General features: G+C 48.3%; 1 protein-coding gene across 1 annotated transcript; it reads right to left on the bottom strand.

The window, feature by feature from the left end:
• Positions 1 to 349: 349 nt before the first annotated feature.
• On the bottom strand, positions 350 to 19,064 carry LOC105703452 (head-specific guanylate cyclase). Its single transcript, XM_012431864.1, has 11 exons — positions 18,482 to 19,064; positions 12,405 to 12,478; positions 11,268 to 11,350; positions 5,925 to 6,270; positions 5,244 to 5,616; positions 4,952 to 5,131; positions 3,545 to 3,683; positions 3,247 to 3,413; positions 1,759 to 1,902; positions 1,001 to 1,155; positions 350 to 825 (listed from the first exon to the last, which is right to left on the bottom strand). Exons 1-11 carry the CDS (start codon positions 18,713 to 18,715, stop codon positions 630 to 632), a joined length of 2,091 nt encoding a protein of 696 aa, XP_012287287.1. The 5' UTR covers positions 18,716 to 19,064; the 3' UTR covers positions 350 to 629.
• Between the last annotated feature and the right edge of the window lie 1,386 nt (positions 19,065 to 20,450).

Genomic DNA, 20,450 nt, shown 5'->3' with positions numbered 1-20,450 from the left:
CTTAACTTCGACCGATCATCCCATCGACTGCAATTCTCACGTCCTGCTTTACGTTAAAAATATCTCCATTTTCCACAATGGAATACCGTTAAAAATTAACAAAGTTCGTAATTATCGAACCTCTAAAGTTTCAATTAATAAGACGATTGAAAGTTCGAAGTACTTAGATTTCATGGAAGTTTCTAATCGGCTTTCCAGTGCCTTACGGGACCATTAATTGCAACGAGATACATTAACGGACACGCCGCGTTAATTTTCAAAGAGGGTGATGAACTTCCCAACTACATGCACGTTTACCTAAGAGTACTTTACTTCTTCATTCGTGTACAATTGTATTCACCCTCCCAAAACTCTGCGTATAAATAGTTACATCAGCGTAATAGATTTTTCCTTCGCGTGTTTTACGGTAGCGCCCATAGCGGTGTGTTATTTAATTTTACGGTTAGTGCCTGCTGGTGATTAAGACAAAATCATTGTTATAGCATTGTAATCGGCAACTTTTGCGGTTTCTTCCTCCCAAGTTCCGCCTTTCCCCTCGTCTATTTTTTCATTCTCGCGTTCAGGTGTTTTTTCTAACCGGGATCCTCCTCTCGCATTCTATAATTCCTTTCGTACAAAATGCCAAATATCTACAGGCTGTTGGTAATCCCGAATTCTGTCAATGCTGCCTCGATGTGACCGTCAAGGGGTGCGCTCTTGTCAACTTCGTCGTGTTGGTACCCATTTAGGAAGTAACACGTGCCCTCCTCGTCAAGTGGCATTCCTTTGGGAAGATTGTCCTTGGTCCTCGTCTCCAATAGGAATCCTGGTTTCTGGATCAGCCTCCTGGAACCGGGAAGTATCGTTTATCTTGACAAGAAATAAAAAAAAAAAATGTCTAAGACCCTTCTCAGTTCGAAGCACTCATGGCTCCAGGATGCATCTCTTTCTGATTAAACAATTATCCCACCCCATTGAATGGCAGCGATTTTATGCAATTTTCTGCATAAAATCTACATACCGTTGCGTGGTCGGACTGACATTGATCTTCAATGGCTCGCTCGTTGACTCGAACTTGTTCGCAAGTGTCACATTGTGTCCGAATAGACAATACCTCGGCATCTTCTTGCCCACCACCCCCGCCAATACCATTCCGGTGTGAATGCCAATGCGCATCTAGAAAACGCAGATAAAAGTTACATACTTTTTCGAATTTTTATCAGAGGGTGAGAAATACTTTCGTCGTCGTAGGCGTAATTTCTTTCTGCCAAAACGGCAACTACAGCTGCACGCTCTACTTGTCGAATCTCGGTAGCGGCGCCCAGGAAGAGTTAATATTAGCTTCCGGTTAACGCCTTATTACCGTCTCCTTCCTTCGAGCCCGCAAAGCGCTATCGCAAAGTCGAGGAAAGGGGTCGGCAAAGTCCGACTTCTTTAATTAACATCGGTCTGTAAAACCGCGAGATCTCGACTTTTAATTGGACGACACCGAGCTCTAAAAGGACTCGAATGTTTCGCTCGGGGCGAATTGAAATGTTCTTTGCCAGGCTCGTCTCACGCAGTTCTTTCATGGCGATCAAGACTCGTTTATAGCGGGCAAATAATACCAGGAGGAGGTTATGCGGATCCTCAATAAACGTAATAAGCAACGAATTTGCGCTCCGTTGCTCGCAAATTTTTCGTTTCCCAGTCATACCCGCGACAGGAAGAGTCCTTGACGAAGAAAGTAAGACTTCTCGATTCAAACTTATCGATAAACGACCAGCAATAAATACTGACCCTTATCGGTTTTCCGTCGTGCGTTAAATGCTGGGAACACGTTTGTATCATTTTGAGAGCCATCCACGCGATTTGTTGTGCGTGAGTTTCCGTGTTCCTGTGGAGTCCACATGCCACACAATACGCATCGCCGATTGTTTCCACCTGAAAATTGAAAGATAAATAGCACTTCCTATTTCATGTTTTTGTCGTAAAATTATAAATACGGAGGCGAAGTATTACCATGAATCGGATCCGATTTGACGGCAGCTCGCGTAACGATACCGGTTATAAAATATCTAACTTTTTGGACCATCGGTCGTGAAGTCAATTTTTTTTTTTTTTTCAACTGGATAAGTACCCGACCACTAGCAATATGAAGCTCGAAAGTCCGATATTCATAAGACGAAGCCGCTTCCAATATCCCATCATCGAAACGAACCATTCGAGGGTTTATTGAGTCTCAACAATAGCAGGGTCGGTCAAGTGCACCCAATTGAAATGATCGATCCCGAATATTGGTGTACAGCCATATATTCCCCGGGTTTAAGTACCCATTTTGACAAGTTTACACAGCATACGACGTTGCACGTAGGGTTTACTTTATTTTATACGGAAAAGTAGATGACCCGACGAAGATCCTTTTTAGATAGATGGCTACTCTCACGCGTAATAAATATAATTTCATTCATCTGCCTCCGTGGAGGATAAATTTATGTTTTATAAAGTTTTGAAGCGATTTCGAAAATTATGAAAATTAATTAACATGGATATAAAACGACTGATTACGCCCTCGGGGAGCATCGTTAACGTACGGTCGCGGAATGACAACAGGATATGGAATGCCCTCGGAAAATTAACGAAGCATGGTTTTATGAGCAATAAACAGTTACTACCCTGCGGTATATCTGGCGAGACAGACGATAACGTTATCGCGGGTACCACTGCTCGTATATAAATCATTTCGCCCAGGTTCTACATATAAATTTTCCGCACTCTGCGTCGAGCACTCCTAACGAAATGACACACTTGACGCTAACTGGAAATTTTCATAGCGAAACAGGCCCTGACTATGACGGGGATGACATTCTTCCGTATAAACCCAAGTGCTGGAAAATGGCCCCCTTCGCGTGAATAATTCTCTACAATTTGCTGCTCGCTTCATAAACGTTGTGCATGTAGGCTGACTACTCGTGGGTTTTGTGGCAGAGCGTTGAATCGTTTTAAAAGAACAACGGATGAAGCGCATTAATAAAATCTCGGCCGAACGAGTCCGCGATGTCTCATAAACTTCGGATAAAAACGTAAAAGGGAAATGACGAATATTTCCAGCGTTTACAATTTTTCCAACCCAGAGTAAAGCGTGACGATTGCAGTTTACGACGCCATTTCTGTGTCGATTAACAGTGACTTCTTTGAAATTCCGCCGTGGTGTTTAATAGCTGCCGTATACCAAATCGGCGAACGATTCGCGTTACTTGACAGTGCCAAGTGACTTTTAATGAGGACCTTGTAAACGTCGAGCTGGCCGCAGTAGATGTCGAATCTTTCGTATAGATTTTGCAGCATGTTGATGACCATCATCGGGGTGGCCGTGGAACATATTGCGGTGAAACCGACGATGTCGCTGAAAAGCATGGTGACGTCTGGATAAGTCTTTGCTTCGATCGTTTCACCTGAAAAATTAGGAAAATTTAGTACGGCTAAAAAATAAACATGCAAGAAAAATGCATCGTAAGGTTCCTCTGTATCGATTTTCGTTTTCATGAGTTACCAGAGATTTATTTTAAATCAGCTCTCTCCTCACCAAGCCAAAGTCGTTTCGCGATGTCCGGTGGGAAGATCAGATGCAGCAAACTGACGTTTTTCGCCCTCTCCGCGTCCACCGCGCGATTTGCTTCCTCGATCGAGCTTTTCAATTTGTCCATTCGTCGCCTCAGGCCATCCTAAAAGACAAAGAAATCCATTACCGGCGAGTCCCGCCTTAAATTAAATATCGCTCAAAGGCGAAGCGATCGGCAGTTGGAAGGAAATTATCGTTTTATCGTCGTGAACGGACATTATTGGGTTTCTAGTTTCTGGCGGTAAAAAATTTTTTTTTTTAATTTCATCTAGGATCTAGATTTAATTTTTTGTTTAGCAGGGATATGGGGTAAGAAATAGGGTGCAAGACCGGGGACAAGAGAAACGCTCGCGAGAAGTAAGGTCGAACGTTTGTCGAATCATTACCCCTTCTAGGGGGCACCACTCGACGTTTCACGTCCCTTTAACTCGCGTCGGCGGAATCGACGGTAAAACAGAGAGCTCCTTCGTCGGGACGCATCGCGATGCCCCGCGGGCTGAATTTATCAATGCCAGCATCTCGGTTTTATCTTCTAAGCAGAAGAAGCGGAAGAACGTGGAACTTTATGATCCGGAACTGATTGGCGCTTCGATCTCCCCCGGAGACGCCGGATCCCGGTCTCTATGCAAAAAACACATAAAAGTCATCATGACCCAGATCTCCTACTCGCCGCGATCGTAAGACGAGGACAGTGGTGGACCGAAAACTCATCTCGTCGGATCTTTTCCTTGTTTTTTCCAAGCAACGACTCGCCAGGACCCCCCGCGACCTAGAACTCATCCGCGTTTCGACTTTTCTCCCCATCTTCGCCTCTCGCCTTTCGAACAGAAAACGTATATCTATGGCGATACGACCTCGACTCGATGCCGTGACCACAATTTCGCTGGCATGGCTGAATGTCAAAACTAACTTCTCGAATAGGGTAGAGAAACGGAGGTAATGGACTCCGATCGATTCGGTCGACCAAGGATTCGTGTCGATGCGGAAATGGGTGCTGATGGAAGCTCTAATGACGCGACAGAAGTTTCGCTTCCGACGAGAGACGTCCCTCTAAAGCAGGTGCCCTGAGTACATGGAGAGCTTTTCACGAGCCCCGAGAAAGTGCACACACTTTGAGGGAAAGTGTTATTTCAGGTGTTGCGCTCGGCCGGCGGAAAAGTACTCGGCGCGCGATTATGACGGCTACGGCATCATAAAAGCCCCCATTGGCTTCTTTACGTTAGTGGAGATTCAGTTTTAATAAAGTCTCGGCGAAGGACCACATCAAAGGACAATTTCCTCCGCAGAAAGGTTGATTGCCATTGAACAAAGGACCGTACCTAAATTAATGGATTAATTATACCAATGACATGAAATTGTCGAAATTCTCACCTGAGCTCTGGCCTGCTCCCCGACCAGAATCACGTCTCTGGTAGCGTCGTGCAACGGAATATCGGAGATGAAGAGTCCACGACTATTCAACCCTTCCAGCCCATTGAGGAACGGCGAACTCACGAAGAGAATCGAATCGGATTCCGGACAATGGACCATCTGACCCTTTAGCTCCAAACCCTTTGAAAAGAAAAGCAAAGTCAGAAGCCGCCGAACCAAAGGGCGCCGTTGTTTTTCAAATTAATGGAAAATAGCCCAAAAAAGCCTGGAAAGCGATCGGAAAACCTCGCACCTCCGCGGAAAAGCTCTCCGTGTCGGGAAGTCCCTTCAGCGTGAGGACGAACGGCGTGTTGGCGCGCTTCAGGATCTCGTGGAACGTGATGGACACTCCTCTGGGGCGAGTAAATACGAAGTACGTCGATATCTCACGACCAAGTTGATTGAGACGGTGGCCGAAAATGCGCATGAACCCGGTGCCCAGTTGCACCAGCTCCAGTCGACGGTCGACGACGAAGTGCCAGGGGAAGGCTTTGCAGAAGCTCGCCACTCCCATCTGCAGATCGGCGGCCTCGGAAGACAGAGGTCGATATATCGACGTCACGACGTCAAAGTCGTCGTCGACTTCGGATTCCGGTTGCTCGTAATGCTCGGGAGTGATCCGATATCTGAAAGACGACAAATTTCTGTCTGCCTAAAAAATTTCTAGTGATCACTAATTAGTAATTCCGAACACCCTTTAGACCCTTTTTTGGGAAGTTTGTTTCTACTTTCCGTCCATCGTCATTTTGGTGTTCCTTGGTTTCCGCACACCGGTTCGTCATCTCCGTTTGCTCAACGAACGGGGACCTCGTTTCGATCCCTGTATTAAAACGCGTAAGCGCCGAGGAAATCCTCCAATTACTCCTTTACGACGACGCGCGGGGAGAGGTAATGAAATCCAGAAATCCTGCCCGGGTGGAAAAATAGAATTTACCGAAAGAACTTGGTATTGTAGGCGTCGGGCAGGATGTAGACGTCGGCCTTGTCGTTGTAGAATCGCCTGGCAATGCCTTTGAGACTTCCGACCAGAAGATAGGCAACGGACGGGTGTTCGGTCGTGAAGTGAAGCTCCAGGGCACCCTGGGTCGCGATGCACACGAATTCGGCCTCGGTTTCGGATCCAGACTGATGTTGCACCACGTCGTTGACGCCGTCCAGGGTCGTCAAGAAAGCTGTCAAGTCGTTGCCCAGACTTCGGAAAGCACGCTCCAGTAAACCCACACAGGCGGTCGTGATCAACTCCTGGCCAAGACGGTCGAGGAACCCGTTGACGTCGATCGCTGAAATGATCGGGTTATTTTAGTCTCCTTGTCATTTTTGGCGAATAATCATCAGAATCTGGAGAAATTTCGTCGTAGAAAATCGTTTGACATTTTCTTCTGTGATTTCAACAAATGGGATTCATCGCGAGGGAAGTGAAGATTGAGCATTTCGGGAAATAGATATTTGACGCTCGATCGGAACTCTTAGCACTGTCTGGAAATGCGATCGTCCCTCCAATGCAACCCTTTGATCGCCCTTTAATCGCCATCAACGGTGCCATTCCTCGCCTACTACCCCTGCCCAATCGAATATCGATTATCGGGTTCATTGCCCGTAATCGTGTAGCGTAATTTACTCGCGCAACGTAATTTACCAGCAATTTATACATAATTTATATGTACAAATTTTCGACGATATTTCGGTCGCCGGTGAAAAGGATAATTTCCAACTTTCCGAGGATCTGGGTCAGCTATGTCGCGAGAACTGCGCAAAGTGAATTCTTCTCCAAGGAGTTAAGGAGAAATGGAGTCCAGATGATATGGACGCGTAAAGTCGGGTCAGTTTTACAGTCCGATGTATTCGAACGTAACATATTGGAGAGTCCTTCGGGCAATTCTGGTCGGTCGATACATGGCGGTACATGGAGGGATATACGCACATATGTGCCGGCATGTCCAGCGAAATGTTCTCGTTAGATTCTCGGGCGGATCCTTTGCACTGCCGGATATGCCGACATTAACGCGTTTCTGCCGACGTCCTTTAATCAGCTCCCTTGTGCCGTTCCATATCGGTTATTGCGTTATTCACCGGTATCGATTATCAATTGTCGGTCAATTTTGACCGACCCATATACGAATATATCCAGGCGAGCATGGAAGCTCCCGCGTGCACAGAGAGGAACGTCGATATTTAATTCTTAGACGGATCCTTGGCATTTCGAAAATGCCTCCAGTATTTTTATACGCTCCTCTGCCCTTTAGTCCCCGCTCTTCTTGTCCATATCGATTATTAAGAATTTATTTTTAGTCGGCGCATAAAATAAAAAGCTCGTTTAATTCCGGCGGAAGATGAACGAAACTCGACATTTATGGAGCAGGAATCGTCAGCAACCGATTCTCCATATTTCTGAGGATAATTTGCAGGAACGTGAGGGGAAATACGCATTTGAATTAGCGATGGATCCCGTCGTTAGATTTGTGGTCGAATCCTTCCCGGCATCGGAAATGCCGGCATTACGCTAATCTCTCCACCTGTCTCACTTTAACCATCCCTGCGTATCATTCCACATCGATTACCGCATTAGGAATTAATCGATCGTGGCCACATATGTTAACAATCCGGAAGTGCCACCCGCCTCTACCACCTCCTCCGAACTCCGTCGTTGTCTCTTCCTTCCCGTCCCTTTTAAATTGATCCGTGATCAGGTTGGGAGGAATAAATGTTTCAACCGAAATTGCCAATCTGGGATTATGAAATTTTTTTTTTTATCGAACGGGATCGGGGTATTTGTATAATCGGCGTTTTTATCGAAACACGCGGAAATGGAGGACGGTAAAAGCTGGTGCTCGACCGGTGAATGGGCAGCTATTTCGCGCCCGATGGCGGAATCCGGTTTCGCTGACGATCGGATGAGAAAATTAATTTCGGTTTTGGGAATCAATCCCAAGCCTGAAATCAGCTTCCATGCCAGACTAGGTTTAGGTTTCCCGACGCTGATGGAGTAGGTGCTAAATGTACATACACTTGTTATCAGAGCAAAGCTGCTGCCGCACGTATATCGCCCCGTGCTTTAAACGAGGTATCAGGAAATTTGATAGCGTCGAATATGTGTGTACATTTTGGCCAACTATAATTCTGCCGGTCTTGTCGAACAAAAGGTCGAGTAATCGCTACATTTTCATTCGATCGATACGATTTCCCCTCCGGCCCATCAATTTGCACCGAGAAACAAGCTCGCCCCTTAATGGCGTCGGGATAAAAATTCATCTATGTAAAACATTCCTTTCGCGTCTCGTTATGCGGTGATGCAGAATTTTTGATTAACGACTCGCCCTCGAAAGATATCCTCGAGGCAATGCGGACGCGAAAATAGAAAACTAAAAATACGTTTGGTCAATTATAAGGCTCTTTAGAAATAATTAGAAGATCGTGCAGTCCTTAATGAATCTCCGAATGAAAATACCGACATCGGCTCGCTAAAATACTTTGATCCGATGGTTGGCGATACTTTTTCGACCAATCGAGGCGACCTGGCCAGCTTTTTCGTTGTGGCAAAAATTGTTGATGGCACGGCGTCGAGCGCTGCCCCTCCGAGTTGGCGTTATACGACGTGTCGAGGCATCCATGATTAATGACGAGTCTTGAAAAATATTCCACGTCGAAAAAGCTTTGGGAAGCTCGACGAGGAGGGAGGAAAGGACGGGCAAAAAACAAGGAAAATGGGAGAAGAGGGAGGGAAAAAGAGGGAGATAGGTTTCCTCGGGTCGGCTCATCGGTACATATGTAAAGCTCGCATGAGAATTCCGTGGAGCAGGCCGAACTAAAACTTGTTTGCATATCAATCGACGGACTTTTCTCGATGTGCTCGATCGTGAGCGAACCAATCGAGCACCCTGCAACTCGCCAACCTCAACCTCGACCTAACCTTCCTGAACAATTCCCGTCAATCTTTCCAAGGGAAGACTTTTCGAGCGATGCGAAAACGTGGATTTGCCAACTACCTCTACCCACGCTCAGTTAAACTTCACTTCTGGCCCTAAATGGAAAACTAATCTTCAATCGGCACAAGTGTGTTTTACTCGGCGTTACGTTAATAAAAATTGCGACTCGTGGAAAAGACGCTAAAAATGTCGGAATCGATAGATACGTGCTCGGCAGCATTCGACGGGACGTCGGTTGAAAAATGGACGAGCACCGGCGGCAATTCCTAAATAATATCGACATAACCTTACCACTCATACGCTATGCATAACCTATATCGAAGGGGCCGCGCTATGCATAACGCATGTTGAGTCCACGGGCGATATCGCACCGGATTCGGGAACGGGAAATATTTTTCGTCGAAGACGCAGAAAGACGCAGGACGACGAGAGATCAATTCGAAGAGAACGACCTTCCCCGTCGAGCTACTGCGAACGGCAAACAGAAAATAAATGCAACCAGTGCCAGGTTGCATCGGCGAAGATGAAATTGCAGGAGAGCCTTATCCCTCCCCCCATCCGGCGCTTCGTAACGAGCAATTCCCGAGCCCAGGGTCTTGTTTGAATCCGGGCTGTTACTCGCAATTAGCAATTCAAAACGTCGCGAAAAAGTAGCGCACATCGCGCCCCCAGCCGCCATTTTAATCGGGGACCCGAGCGCGCACTTGTTGCTCAACAAAACTCGGAAAGATTTACCTTCTTCTGTCATTTTACATTTCGATCGATTCCCCTCGTTAAGCGGAAACTCCGTCGCGTAATGAAATCCGGTTTTGATTTCGCCGGGGAACGATTTTCCGCAATTTAAACGTCCTCTCGACGCGACGTCGCGTTTTCCTCCTGTTCGCCATTTTATACTTTTTCGCGATTCCATTTGCTCCCGGAATAAATTCCATTCGCGCTCGGTTCAATTATCAACCACGTTGCGTAAATTGCATAAATTGCACGAAAGTGCAAAGAATTCGCGAGGGTGCAAATCATATCCTCTCGACCACTCTTTCGATGTCCGACCCGTATTGGCGCTTTTATTCGTCCCTTTTAATTCCGCAAAGATGGCAGCGGCCGCGCAAATAGGCGGTAATGGAATTGAATGGAAATATTCCGGTCCAGTTGCGAGCCGATAACGAAACAATTCCGAGCTATCAATCTCCCGGTTCATATCTGTATCTGCGCCCTAGATACCGGATGTCCCCATGGAACTTAGTCGTTGTCGAGGGCCTCGTAAATTTCCCTCGGCATTTGGCCACGACCTCCCCGAAATCGCCGAGCCCGGAATTTTTCGATTACCCCAGGAAGCGAACGAGGAAATTTATCATCCCTCGACGAGGAAAGGCCAAAATTTCGGGGGAACTCCATCGGGAAAGAAAAATCCTGGCGAGGGATGCAGATTTCCATGGAAGTGCAGTCGTAGAAAACGAACGGCCCGCTTGATTGCCGCCATTCTCGGGTTCAACGCGACGATAAAAGTATCCACATTGTTCCCCCGTTAATTGCATTTCCCGCGGATTTGGTCCGGATTCCGCGCCTGCGTCCCCGCAGCCCGCCCGGCGGCACCGCGACGCGGCCGTCGGCGGAACGGCGCCAACCGCTTCTCGCGACTTTCCACGATTTTTCACCTATGAATATTTTTCTGGGATTGCCGAGTAAATACATATTTTTCTACCTTATTTTTATTGAATATATAATTGAAGTATTACACGCGTAAATGGTCTGTAACCTCAGAATTAAGCTGCGGCTTTCTCACCCCCACCACGGTCCTGCACTTTATACGTATATACGCTTTTCATTTAATCCAGGGATGTTTATTTATATATTCATACGTGGACTCGGGGTAGATATTCGGTGGAATAAAATCCTCTCGCCTGAATTTGCTTATCTCTTGATTTGCCCTGACGGCTCCAGGCGTCGTCGTAAACGTCACAACCAGATGATCCGAGTCGTTTCCACCACGGTTTTACTGCTCTCGCTGAGAAAATCGCGTTACCGGTACCGCCCGATCGTTCGAGAGATTAATTATCCATCCGCTGAAATTACTCGCGTACACCGGCTGATATCTGCCCCCCAGTAATGAATTGCAATTAAATCTGAGCTTAATAAGCGTCCTCTGTGCCCGTCATTTTTAATTTTAATAAAATAAAGCTAATACGAGCGGACCCCGCCCAGTAACCCTCTACCTCCAACGAGTTAATTAAACGGTGGATATTAATTTTTCCACCGCTTAATTAACCTTACTTAATTCGTAAATAGAGTAGAATAGAGAATAGACGAAATTAATGTCTCGCTAGTGCGTATGCTAATTTACTTCACGTGAGTCTTACCGCAGTCGTAATTGAGCGTCTCGTAAATGTCCTCCAGGAGGTTGTAATTCTCCTCATTTTCGGCGTTGTTGAGCAGCTTTTCCCTGGAAAAACAAGAGCACGGTACGCATGCGAAACAGCTGTAATTTTATAGGCGCCTCACGTAAACTTGGAAATGGTTAGGTCGGAATGGAAATTGTTGCATGCATAAAAGGGGTCTGCAGTGGCCACAAAATTCGTGCCCTCGCAACTCCGCGTACATACTCAACGCAATGCACGAATTATACGCCTTCGTAATTGACTGTGCGGAGAAAAATATTCCTGTTACTACCCATTACGTGTGTTCGCAAGTAGCTCATTTTTCTCCGTGTTACGACGTGCAGGGGGTCGATGTCGGACATCGTTCCAGTCGTATTTAATATTGATAAGGCGGGATTCGTGGAGACGTTAAATCGATCGAGGGCGGGGAATCGAGATACTCGGAAGGGCGTCTTTTAATCGACTCGGCTCGACGCGAACGAAGGGAATCGCTATCGATCGATCGGTCGGGCCAAAAATCGCCTCGAGGCGCATGTGCCAATCCGGAGAATTTCCGCCAATGAACCGAGGAATTCGATTGCCACTGGTCCGATACACTCGGTGTACATTCTAGGAGACTAATCTCGTGATTCCCCTGCCGGCACTGCCGAGAATTCCGGGGTGCAAACCGTAATCCTGCAGGAGTACCCGCGCGAAATCGCTTCCTTACATGGCCGAATTATCCCTCTTATTACGCGCCCCTCCGAAGCTCAGACTGAGACTATTTCGGCACTTCGTCTTTGACACCCAGTACCCCGTGGAAATAATTGCCCACCTCGCGCACATCTAAATTCAATCACATGGAAAATCGCAATCGCGACCTCGACCACCGAGCAAGAGACAATAAAAAGAAATTCCCGAGAGAAATTTTCTTCCCGAGGTGATAGCGGATATTTGCCAATTAGTGAGTTTACAGTAATTGCGTGGTACCGGGTCGTAACGCTCGCATCGACAAACAATGTCATTAGGGGAGGTAATTGTCGAGGCAAACGACACACGAGCGGCCCTTGGCCTCGCCGTATTTCGCGTTTCCCTTCGGAAAACTTCAGAGCGGTCTGGAGTACAATGGGACATACTTACAAGGACGCCGAAGCCGGAAGTGGCACTTCGCTCCTGCTCAAAAGACCGCCCAGAGCCACGGCCATTACTTCGTTCTGAAAAGCGGGAAGAACGAGTGAGTGCACCTGCTCTTCGTTGAAGCATTCGTCGAGTATCAATTTGACCGAAATTCGAGAAGATTTTTCCTACGATCTCGTTTACCGAAAATAATTCGCGACCTCGTCGAATCCTGCATTCGTCTCCTTTTCGCATCCGCGACGGGAAAAGCAGGATTACGGAAGCGCTTACCTTAGGTACACGAGACCGGTAATGAAGCAGGTACTCGCATCATCGTTCGGAAGGTAAAGACTATTAATCTTCGTGACAAGTGCCATTCCTTATTTTCTCCGACGTTTTTCCTCCTCGCGAGTCACGTCGCATTTATTATTTAAACTCTCGTGGGAACGAGGGGTACCTCGTGGAGCGATGAAATCATCAATTTTAATAATACAGGCCTCTAGAAAATGGCAATGCCGGTAAACGCGACAAAGCGAGATCAAAATTTCTCCCCGCTGAACGAAATTTATTCGTCGACCCAATTCGCGTAATTCTGAGATTTACATCCTTTTCGCCCCCTCTGTTCATCCCTTTCCAATTTTTGCGATCAAACGCTTTTATTGCGGCGGATAATTGTGACCAGCTCATGCAGGGCATGCGTGAGTAATTTACGTTCGTTCGAGCACAGAGTAATGGGAATAATGCCCTGGACGAATAAGGCCTGCGTCAACCCTGGAGGGTTATAAAGTTTTATGCAATTTCGGATATCGCGAGAGATAAACGGAGGCGCTTAAACGACGACCAGCTGGACTTTTACGAGTTAAGCCGGTCTTTCGGAAAATCGCCTTTATTATCGCGGTGACCCAAAATTGAAAGCGTTATTAATCATCCGGCTGGTGCAACGTCGGCGACACTCGCCTGCAAATCGCGACATAAGTTATCCCGCTTCGAGGGAAGTAGGTTCTGGGTTTCTCGAGAAAGAGAGAGAGAGATGCATAATGCATGCTGTTTCCAAAACGCAGGAGAGCGAGCTCGTACTTTTTGGAAAAGCGGATGTGCTATCCAGCGAGCAACGTCGCCAAATTTTCGGCAAGAACGGTCGAGTGAATTTATGGACCGGCGGTTCTGCATTTCACCCCTTTACATTCCCCCCGAGGGTTGTAAATCACGGCGATAGGATCATGGGGCTGACGTGGATCAATTTTCGAGATCGGCTACGAACGCCTAACGATTCGTTTTTTTGCAACGTGTCAAAGCTTCTCATCCGTTATCACCTCGGAAATCAGTTACAAAACCGATTTCGGTCCACCGGTGCCACGATCATATTTCCGGCTTTGGTGACCGAGAAGAAAGTAAAAGTTGTTTTTTTATTTTTGAGAAAGTATACGGTTTGTCTATTTCCGTGAAAAATCACGGAAATTTCTGCTGGAACTGCAGCGAACAATCGTGTAAAAAACGGCACTACAGTCGTCCATCGATTCGCGGCCAGTCGTCCCTTTTCCGCGGCTTCTCCGATGACGGATCGATTGCACTCCGCAATGGCGCGGGTATTTCTCTTTATGCCGGAATTAATGCCGCGGATCGACGACCAAGCGGAATATCAGCGTTGATTAGACACCGGGGCCGCGCGATAATTCCGGGTAAAACGCGGCCGCGCCGTTGCGGCCTGCGGAAATCGCCCCTGGGTGGGATTTAATCCGAGAGCGATTGCGCGACTGCGAACCGCGTTTATTGACACGCCTCTACCTCGCCCGATTGTACTTCATCGAATTTCCATCGTCCTCGAAGTGTCTTAAGTGGGCTTAGAAAATGGCTCCGACTGCCTCTGGATTACGAGTCGTCGAGTGGGGAACTTCATCCGCCGCCATAAAGCGCTTTGACTGCTTCGACGACTCGAAATCGAGATTAAGGGGATGCGAAAGTGGCATCCGAGGAGTCAATCGTTTATGAAACGTCTGGTTACCAGAAATGATCACTTTGTGCCATTTCACTCGTCTGGACAATAAAAAAATCGCAGGAAGGGAACGAGTTTCGCGCCAAGCGCTTGGTCGAGGCGTGGGTATCCACCGAATAAATTACTTCGAGCGAGTTTCACCCGCAGCTTCCCAGGTTTTTCTTTAATTCCGAGTAAAAGGATTGTCTAGAGAGGAGGAAAAGCGATTTAGAGCGGGAAAGGCGCGAGCGGATGCAAATGGTGTTTCGAGCGGCGTCGTCAGGGTGTAGCTCGGCGTGATCTAATTTGTTATCAAGAACACCGGAGTCCCTGTTAATTCGCGAGCCGCGTTTGCCGGAGAAACACGAGCGAGATGGCCCGCGAGAGACCGATGGCGTTTGGCTACAATGCCGCCCCATAATTAATTTAGGTCTCGATCCTTGATGGGTTTTCGCGCGGAACACCAAACCGGTCGATATTAATTACTCGACGCTTCTTGTCTTCGGTCTTGGCCGTTCTCTATCGAGATGCCGTAATCGTAGGTTGAATTTTCCCGGCGCACTCGACGCGGAGCGATTACACCCCGCAGCCGCAGTTGGAGGTTTATCGAATTGCAGAGAATAGCCAGGGTGGGATTACTCGTTTCGCCGAAATTCGCATCTGCCAGATGAGCTCATGGAGAGTACAGATTTTCACCTTCCGTTCCGTAAAGTTTATATATCAATCAGACTTCGGGATTCTGGGATCCCAGAGATGAGTTTTGCTTGATCGACTTAGCGACAATCGTCGGGGTCTCGAGGGGAAAAATGAATTCCCGGGGCTTGAATGCGTTTTCCATTAGATCGGTTAGCGAGGCTCAAATTCCGGAAGGGGGGCAAGGGGAAAATAGAACGGGGGTGCGAAGGAAGGGATCGATTTGTCGTTCCCTAGGATCTTGCGGCGTCGTTGGTCGTCTATTAGCGAGTGCGTCTCGCCGAGTCCCCTGGAAGACGTAGGCGCGATATAAATCTTTTATCGAACGGGCCATTTCCATACCGAAGTACTCTGGAAAAGGAGACGGGAGGAATATTTAATGCCCGTGTTTCGGGAGCGATATAAGAGGGAATATCATCGATTACCCCGAACCATCCTTGAATCGTTGACCCATCTTCCAACGCGGAGGGAAAAATGTCGCCTCGGTTATCCGCGTTATTTCAGCCACCAATTCGATTTTTTTAGCGTCGTTAAGACAATACATGGCATACATGATATTTCGATTTCTAATGGAAATAAAACTCAAATTTCACGGGTGGAGGGATCTGTCTCGGGGCTTCTATGTTCGCGTAGTAAAATTTCGAACGATTTGGTGCACTCGGTGTGGCGAAAAATTGCATAAACGGGAGAAATTGGATAAACGGGAAAATCACGCTCGATCGAGGAGCACCTTAACGAAAAGCAACATCGAACATGCCTTTCCGCTCGGCATCACCCCCGGTTATCCTTACATCGCCGTATATCATCGACCTACTCGCGAAAGCTCTTAGGATTAGAGGTCTTACGATTTTACTTTAGAGCCCTGCAAGCTCGCCTCTCGCCGGCATTTTCCGCTGGCGAGCACCACTTGAAATTCCGTACGGGCTGCCGATTCCCCCAAGTAACGAGGGATCCCTCTGGAAAACTCTAAATCGATAAGTTAATCTCTCCTTTCTTCCGCGCCTTTTATTCCAAGACCGACCGAATCTCTCGGAAGTTAATCCGAGTATTCGAAACTCCCTGCTCTCGTTCCAGTTCGCGCGATGTACATGGAAATCGCGTGATTATCCGCTTCGGGGGCTTCGACTTCTCCCCCATGGTTTCCCCTAGCACCGGAGTCGGAAATGGCGCGGTTATTTCGACGTCCTTTGGTATTCCTTTCGACGACCTCCCCGTACCTGCTCCAAATTTACTCGATTTTTTTGAGCGCCGCTTTATTCCAGCACAAGGAGCCATTTGTTTCAACTATTTAAGCCTCGACCCCGGGCGTGTTCAACACCAGGGCGATATATCTCCGGCATTAAAAAAACGATGTCATTGGGGTGCCCGCGGACAGTATTTCCGCCCCACAGCCGACATTCCCCTCTTTCCTTTAACTCCAACCCCGGCTTTTCCGAGACCGAGGAGTTTCCGTCGACATCAACCCCAGGTTTGGCGAGCAACCCCTCTTTCGCCGAGTGCTTCGGCCATGGGGTCTGTGTTTCACGCCCTGTGAGTTTCGCACGTCGTTTCACCCCTAATAATATAGCCCCTCGTATACTCCTCACAACCCCAATGACAGTCTTATTAGAAAGAAACGGGAGCGACAAGAGGCGCGTGAAATTCGGAAATGACCATTGGCCACCCTATCTTTGCCATTGATATATATTTCAGCAGGTGTTGCTCCTCAAGGTGGAGTAAGCGATGTTTTCGGAGGAAATGGAAAAACCACGAAGAAGTTATGCTTTTACGGGTGTTTCCATCGGGGCTGGTCGAGACTACTTAAAGAATTAACTTAATAACCATCCCCCGAGGAAACTTCGGAATTAATATTGGAGGCAAAAAGACGGTGTTAATGTTCGAGGCGAAACCAGTCACCGCCCACGACTTTCTTTCTTCACCTTCTACGTCCATACATTCTCCATAACCCTTCGTAACGATAAATTGGTCGCCTCCCAAAACTTCCCAATACTCGAGCCCTGTCATCATTTTCCCATTTCTCCTTTCTGACCGAAAAGGTCTTCCCTCGACCCTAAGTCCGTAGAGAGGGGAATGTGACAGAGTGATGAACTCGAACACCATGAAACGTCGCAACCATGAAATGGTATAAAGAGCACGACGCCCATGATTTTCAGATTTTCGCTGATCTGGGGCAGAGAGCGCCTCTTCGGATTTTGTAGTTATCGGTAATTCGGCGCGAAGCTCAAAATTGATTGGAAAGGAAAGCGGAGTGAAATTGTAAGTTGTAATGGATATTGGACGCGTTGACCGAGTTACGGAGGATGGGACCTGTAAATCTCGGAGACGTTTAGGGTGATTTTATGTCGTCGTTCAGACGATGACGAGACGTACCGATTCTTGGGATTAATAGGAGTTAGGCGAGACGAATCTCAACCGCGATTGGCTCCGAATTTATTTGTGGCATTAAGTTAAGAATAACGATGCCGTTGGAAAGCAACGACGAAACGTCGGCGAGCCGTGGGAATCTATCCGGGATTGCCCTCGAGACTTTCCCTCCTTCGGTTCGAAATTAATGAGATAATCATTTTTAAAGTACCTATTAAGATACGGTAACGGCGTCGAGCTAGACACGACGGGACAAAATAAATTATGAGACCGAAAATTATATTACGCTCCCCGGCCACGAAACTTTGTTCCGCTCCCAAAGAAGCCGATGAAGCCCCGAGCTATAGAACCGCAACTTCCAAGAGAAAGAAATGAAATGAAAAAAAAAATGGAAGACCTTCCGGAACAAAATATTCAAGTCGCGAAAATCTTCCCATCTTCCCTCGGAGAACCCTGAATATTCCCCCATATCTCTCCCTTTTGAATAAACATTCGCGTATCACGGTTTCAAATAGTTTCCTCGATTTTTGCTCCAAAGTTTTTCCATCTGGGAAAGATTTTCAACTCCATGGAAGTTAAACGTTAACGTCGTTCCAAGCGATGTCCATCGCGACTCTTTCCTTCGAGTTTTCAATTTCCATTCGCAAGCCCTGTCGGAAATCTACAAGTTCCAAGCACTCTATGTACCGTGCATTATGCATGTATTGCATATCCTGGTGAGGGCACTGCGTTCAACAGGTATCGACGGAATACAATTAATCCGGCCTATTGAAATTGGCCTTGTCTCTCTCTTTCTCCCTCCCTCTATTACCCTTCCTGGTAAACGTGGACATTCCCTGTGCTCGAACTTAGATAGAAACTTAGTTTAGAATAAAATTATCGATAAGAAGGTTACATCCAGGAGAAAGGCTCGACTCCGGAAACTCATGTCCTCCGAGTTCACTAGGATTCTCCTCCATCAGCCAAAACATCCATTCCGGAGTCGCATCATCAGCCCCCGCGAAATCGAGCCTCTCTCACGTGCCCATTACTCCAGAAAATAGGAAACATTTGAAAACAAGTTCCCTCGTACCGATGGGTTCGTTAGAATGAGCACGGCAGCCCTGAGGTGCTTGAGGTTAAGAGTTTGCGTTCCCTCCTCCTCGTTCTCCTCGGCATTCAGAGAGATGACTTGAACGGAAGGCTGTCTGGTCGGGGGTCTGGTGGTCCTCCGATCCTGGTCGGTTGGTCGGGTTTCCTGTCCATCCCGATCCGGCTTCTGATCTCGCGTAGGCCTCGCGAATCCCCTCGAGAAGGGACATGCCATTTTGCGGATATCTCTGATCACTGCGGCATGATTAGGCCCGCGCCCACTTCCAAGGCGCGATCAGCTGATGCCTCTTCCGCTACTGACTCCACCCCAGGTGTTCTCGGTACTGCCTCACGTTGTCGTAAATCCGACGACTGGCTCTGGGGCTTTCGATTGTCTGGACAACCGATACATCTTTGCTGGTCCCGGTCCACTAGGGCTGCTGCCCCTCTCGATCGGTCTCTTTCCCGAAGCCCAGGATTCCTAGCTCCACCCAAAGAATCCGGTACAATGGGATAGTGATTCTTTCCCCTCTGATCGGTTTATTTTGATTTCAGTCCGTGGAAACGTACATTCGGGAACCCTGCACTTTATCCTCCTACACCCTAACCTTTTCTGGAGTTGTGCACCTCGAGGACTCAAGTTTGCGTTTCCGTTCCTTGGGGGAATGACTACGAGGATCGGACCTCTTAAATCTTCGTTCCCGACCTCAGGAGCTGATTCTAGAGGATTCTCTTTCCTTTCCCTCTTTGTTTTGAGCTACTAGGATGTACTACAAGAGCCGAGTTACCCGCGATATCCAATTTGACCCTTGTCGTGGCCGATGGAAGTCAGGTCCCGACGTCTTTGCTGCTCGTCATCTCCATGTCTGATTTTAGGAGCACCGTGTACACGTGACGGGCCGCCACGACTACCAATGTCCCTTCCGGACCTAATAAATTTTTTGGGGGGCAACAATTCTGTCGTCCGAGTTAGCTAGAGTCTATTTTGGCTGCCTTTAAGACCTTTACCTTCCGGTTTTGGGTTCCCAGCACGCGCCGCGTGGATTCAATAGAGTATCTAATCCGACTTGGCGTCTTTCTCTCTCTCTTCCGCCTCCGATAATTCAAACTCCGGCAACTGTCCGACCCTTCTTGCAGCTTCCGGGGTATAATCTCCGATATCTTCTCTATCCTCGCCTGGTTTGAAACTCCTCGCACGCGTTACCCCAATTCCGCGGACTACCCGACCCGGTGAAACGTTTCTTGTGTTTCCACCTTCACCGAGGCGAACTCAAGCCATTGGCCGATCCTCCAGGCCCCCAAGACCTACTCTCCTGTCCACCCCCAGCCTCTCCCCGACTCGCAAAAGTTAATCTTCGGCGTTCTCTCCGGCTGCTCCCTTCTTGGTCGTTACTTCCGGTTCCCGGCTCCGGCTGCAACTTCTGAAACTTTCGTTCTACTACCCGTCTTTTCTCGTGGACGTCGACTCCCCGGGCGCGATACCTCTAGGTCCCTCCTAGGTCGTCTTACCCGTGGTGGCGTCCTGCGGTTCCAGCTGCGGAACGTCTAGCCGCCACGCGCTACCTTACCCGACGCTGACGCCGGCGCCGACCCCACCGGCTGTCTCCTTCGCGAGTTGCAGGGGTTGGACAGGGTTCGAACCGCTGGCGACCTCCTGGAGGCGGCTCTGGTCGGGTTGGCGCCTAAATTGGGAGCACTGCTCGGCTTACGGGCGGCCAGTCCGGGGATGACGGCGCGACGCGTGCGGTGGTGGAGCGCGCAGCGCCATACTGGCTCGGAATTGACCGAGGAGCCGAGCCGAGGTGCGCGGGGTCGTGGGGTTGTGGGGTTGGGTGGTCGGGGGGCTAGCCAGGAACGAGAGAGAAGCGACGAGACACGGCGACGGCGCCGCGCGAGTGGAAGCGAGAGACGACGAGGCGGTCGGATTCCCGCTCCGCGCAGGCGCCCGCCCCCACCGCCGCCTCCCAGGA

The sequence above is a fragment of the Orussus abietinus genome, unplaced genomic scaffold, assembly GCF_000612105.2.
Source record: "Orussus abietinus isolate OABI.00-Male unplaced genomic scaffold, Oabi_2.0 scaffold100, whole genome shotgun sequence".
Classification (NCBI taxonomy): domain Eukaryota; kingdom Metazoa; phylum Arthropoda; class Insecta; order Hymenoptera; family Orussidae; genus Orussus; species Orussus abietinus.
This window is presented reverse-complemented; position numbering and strand designations above follow the sequence as displayed.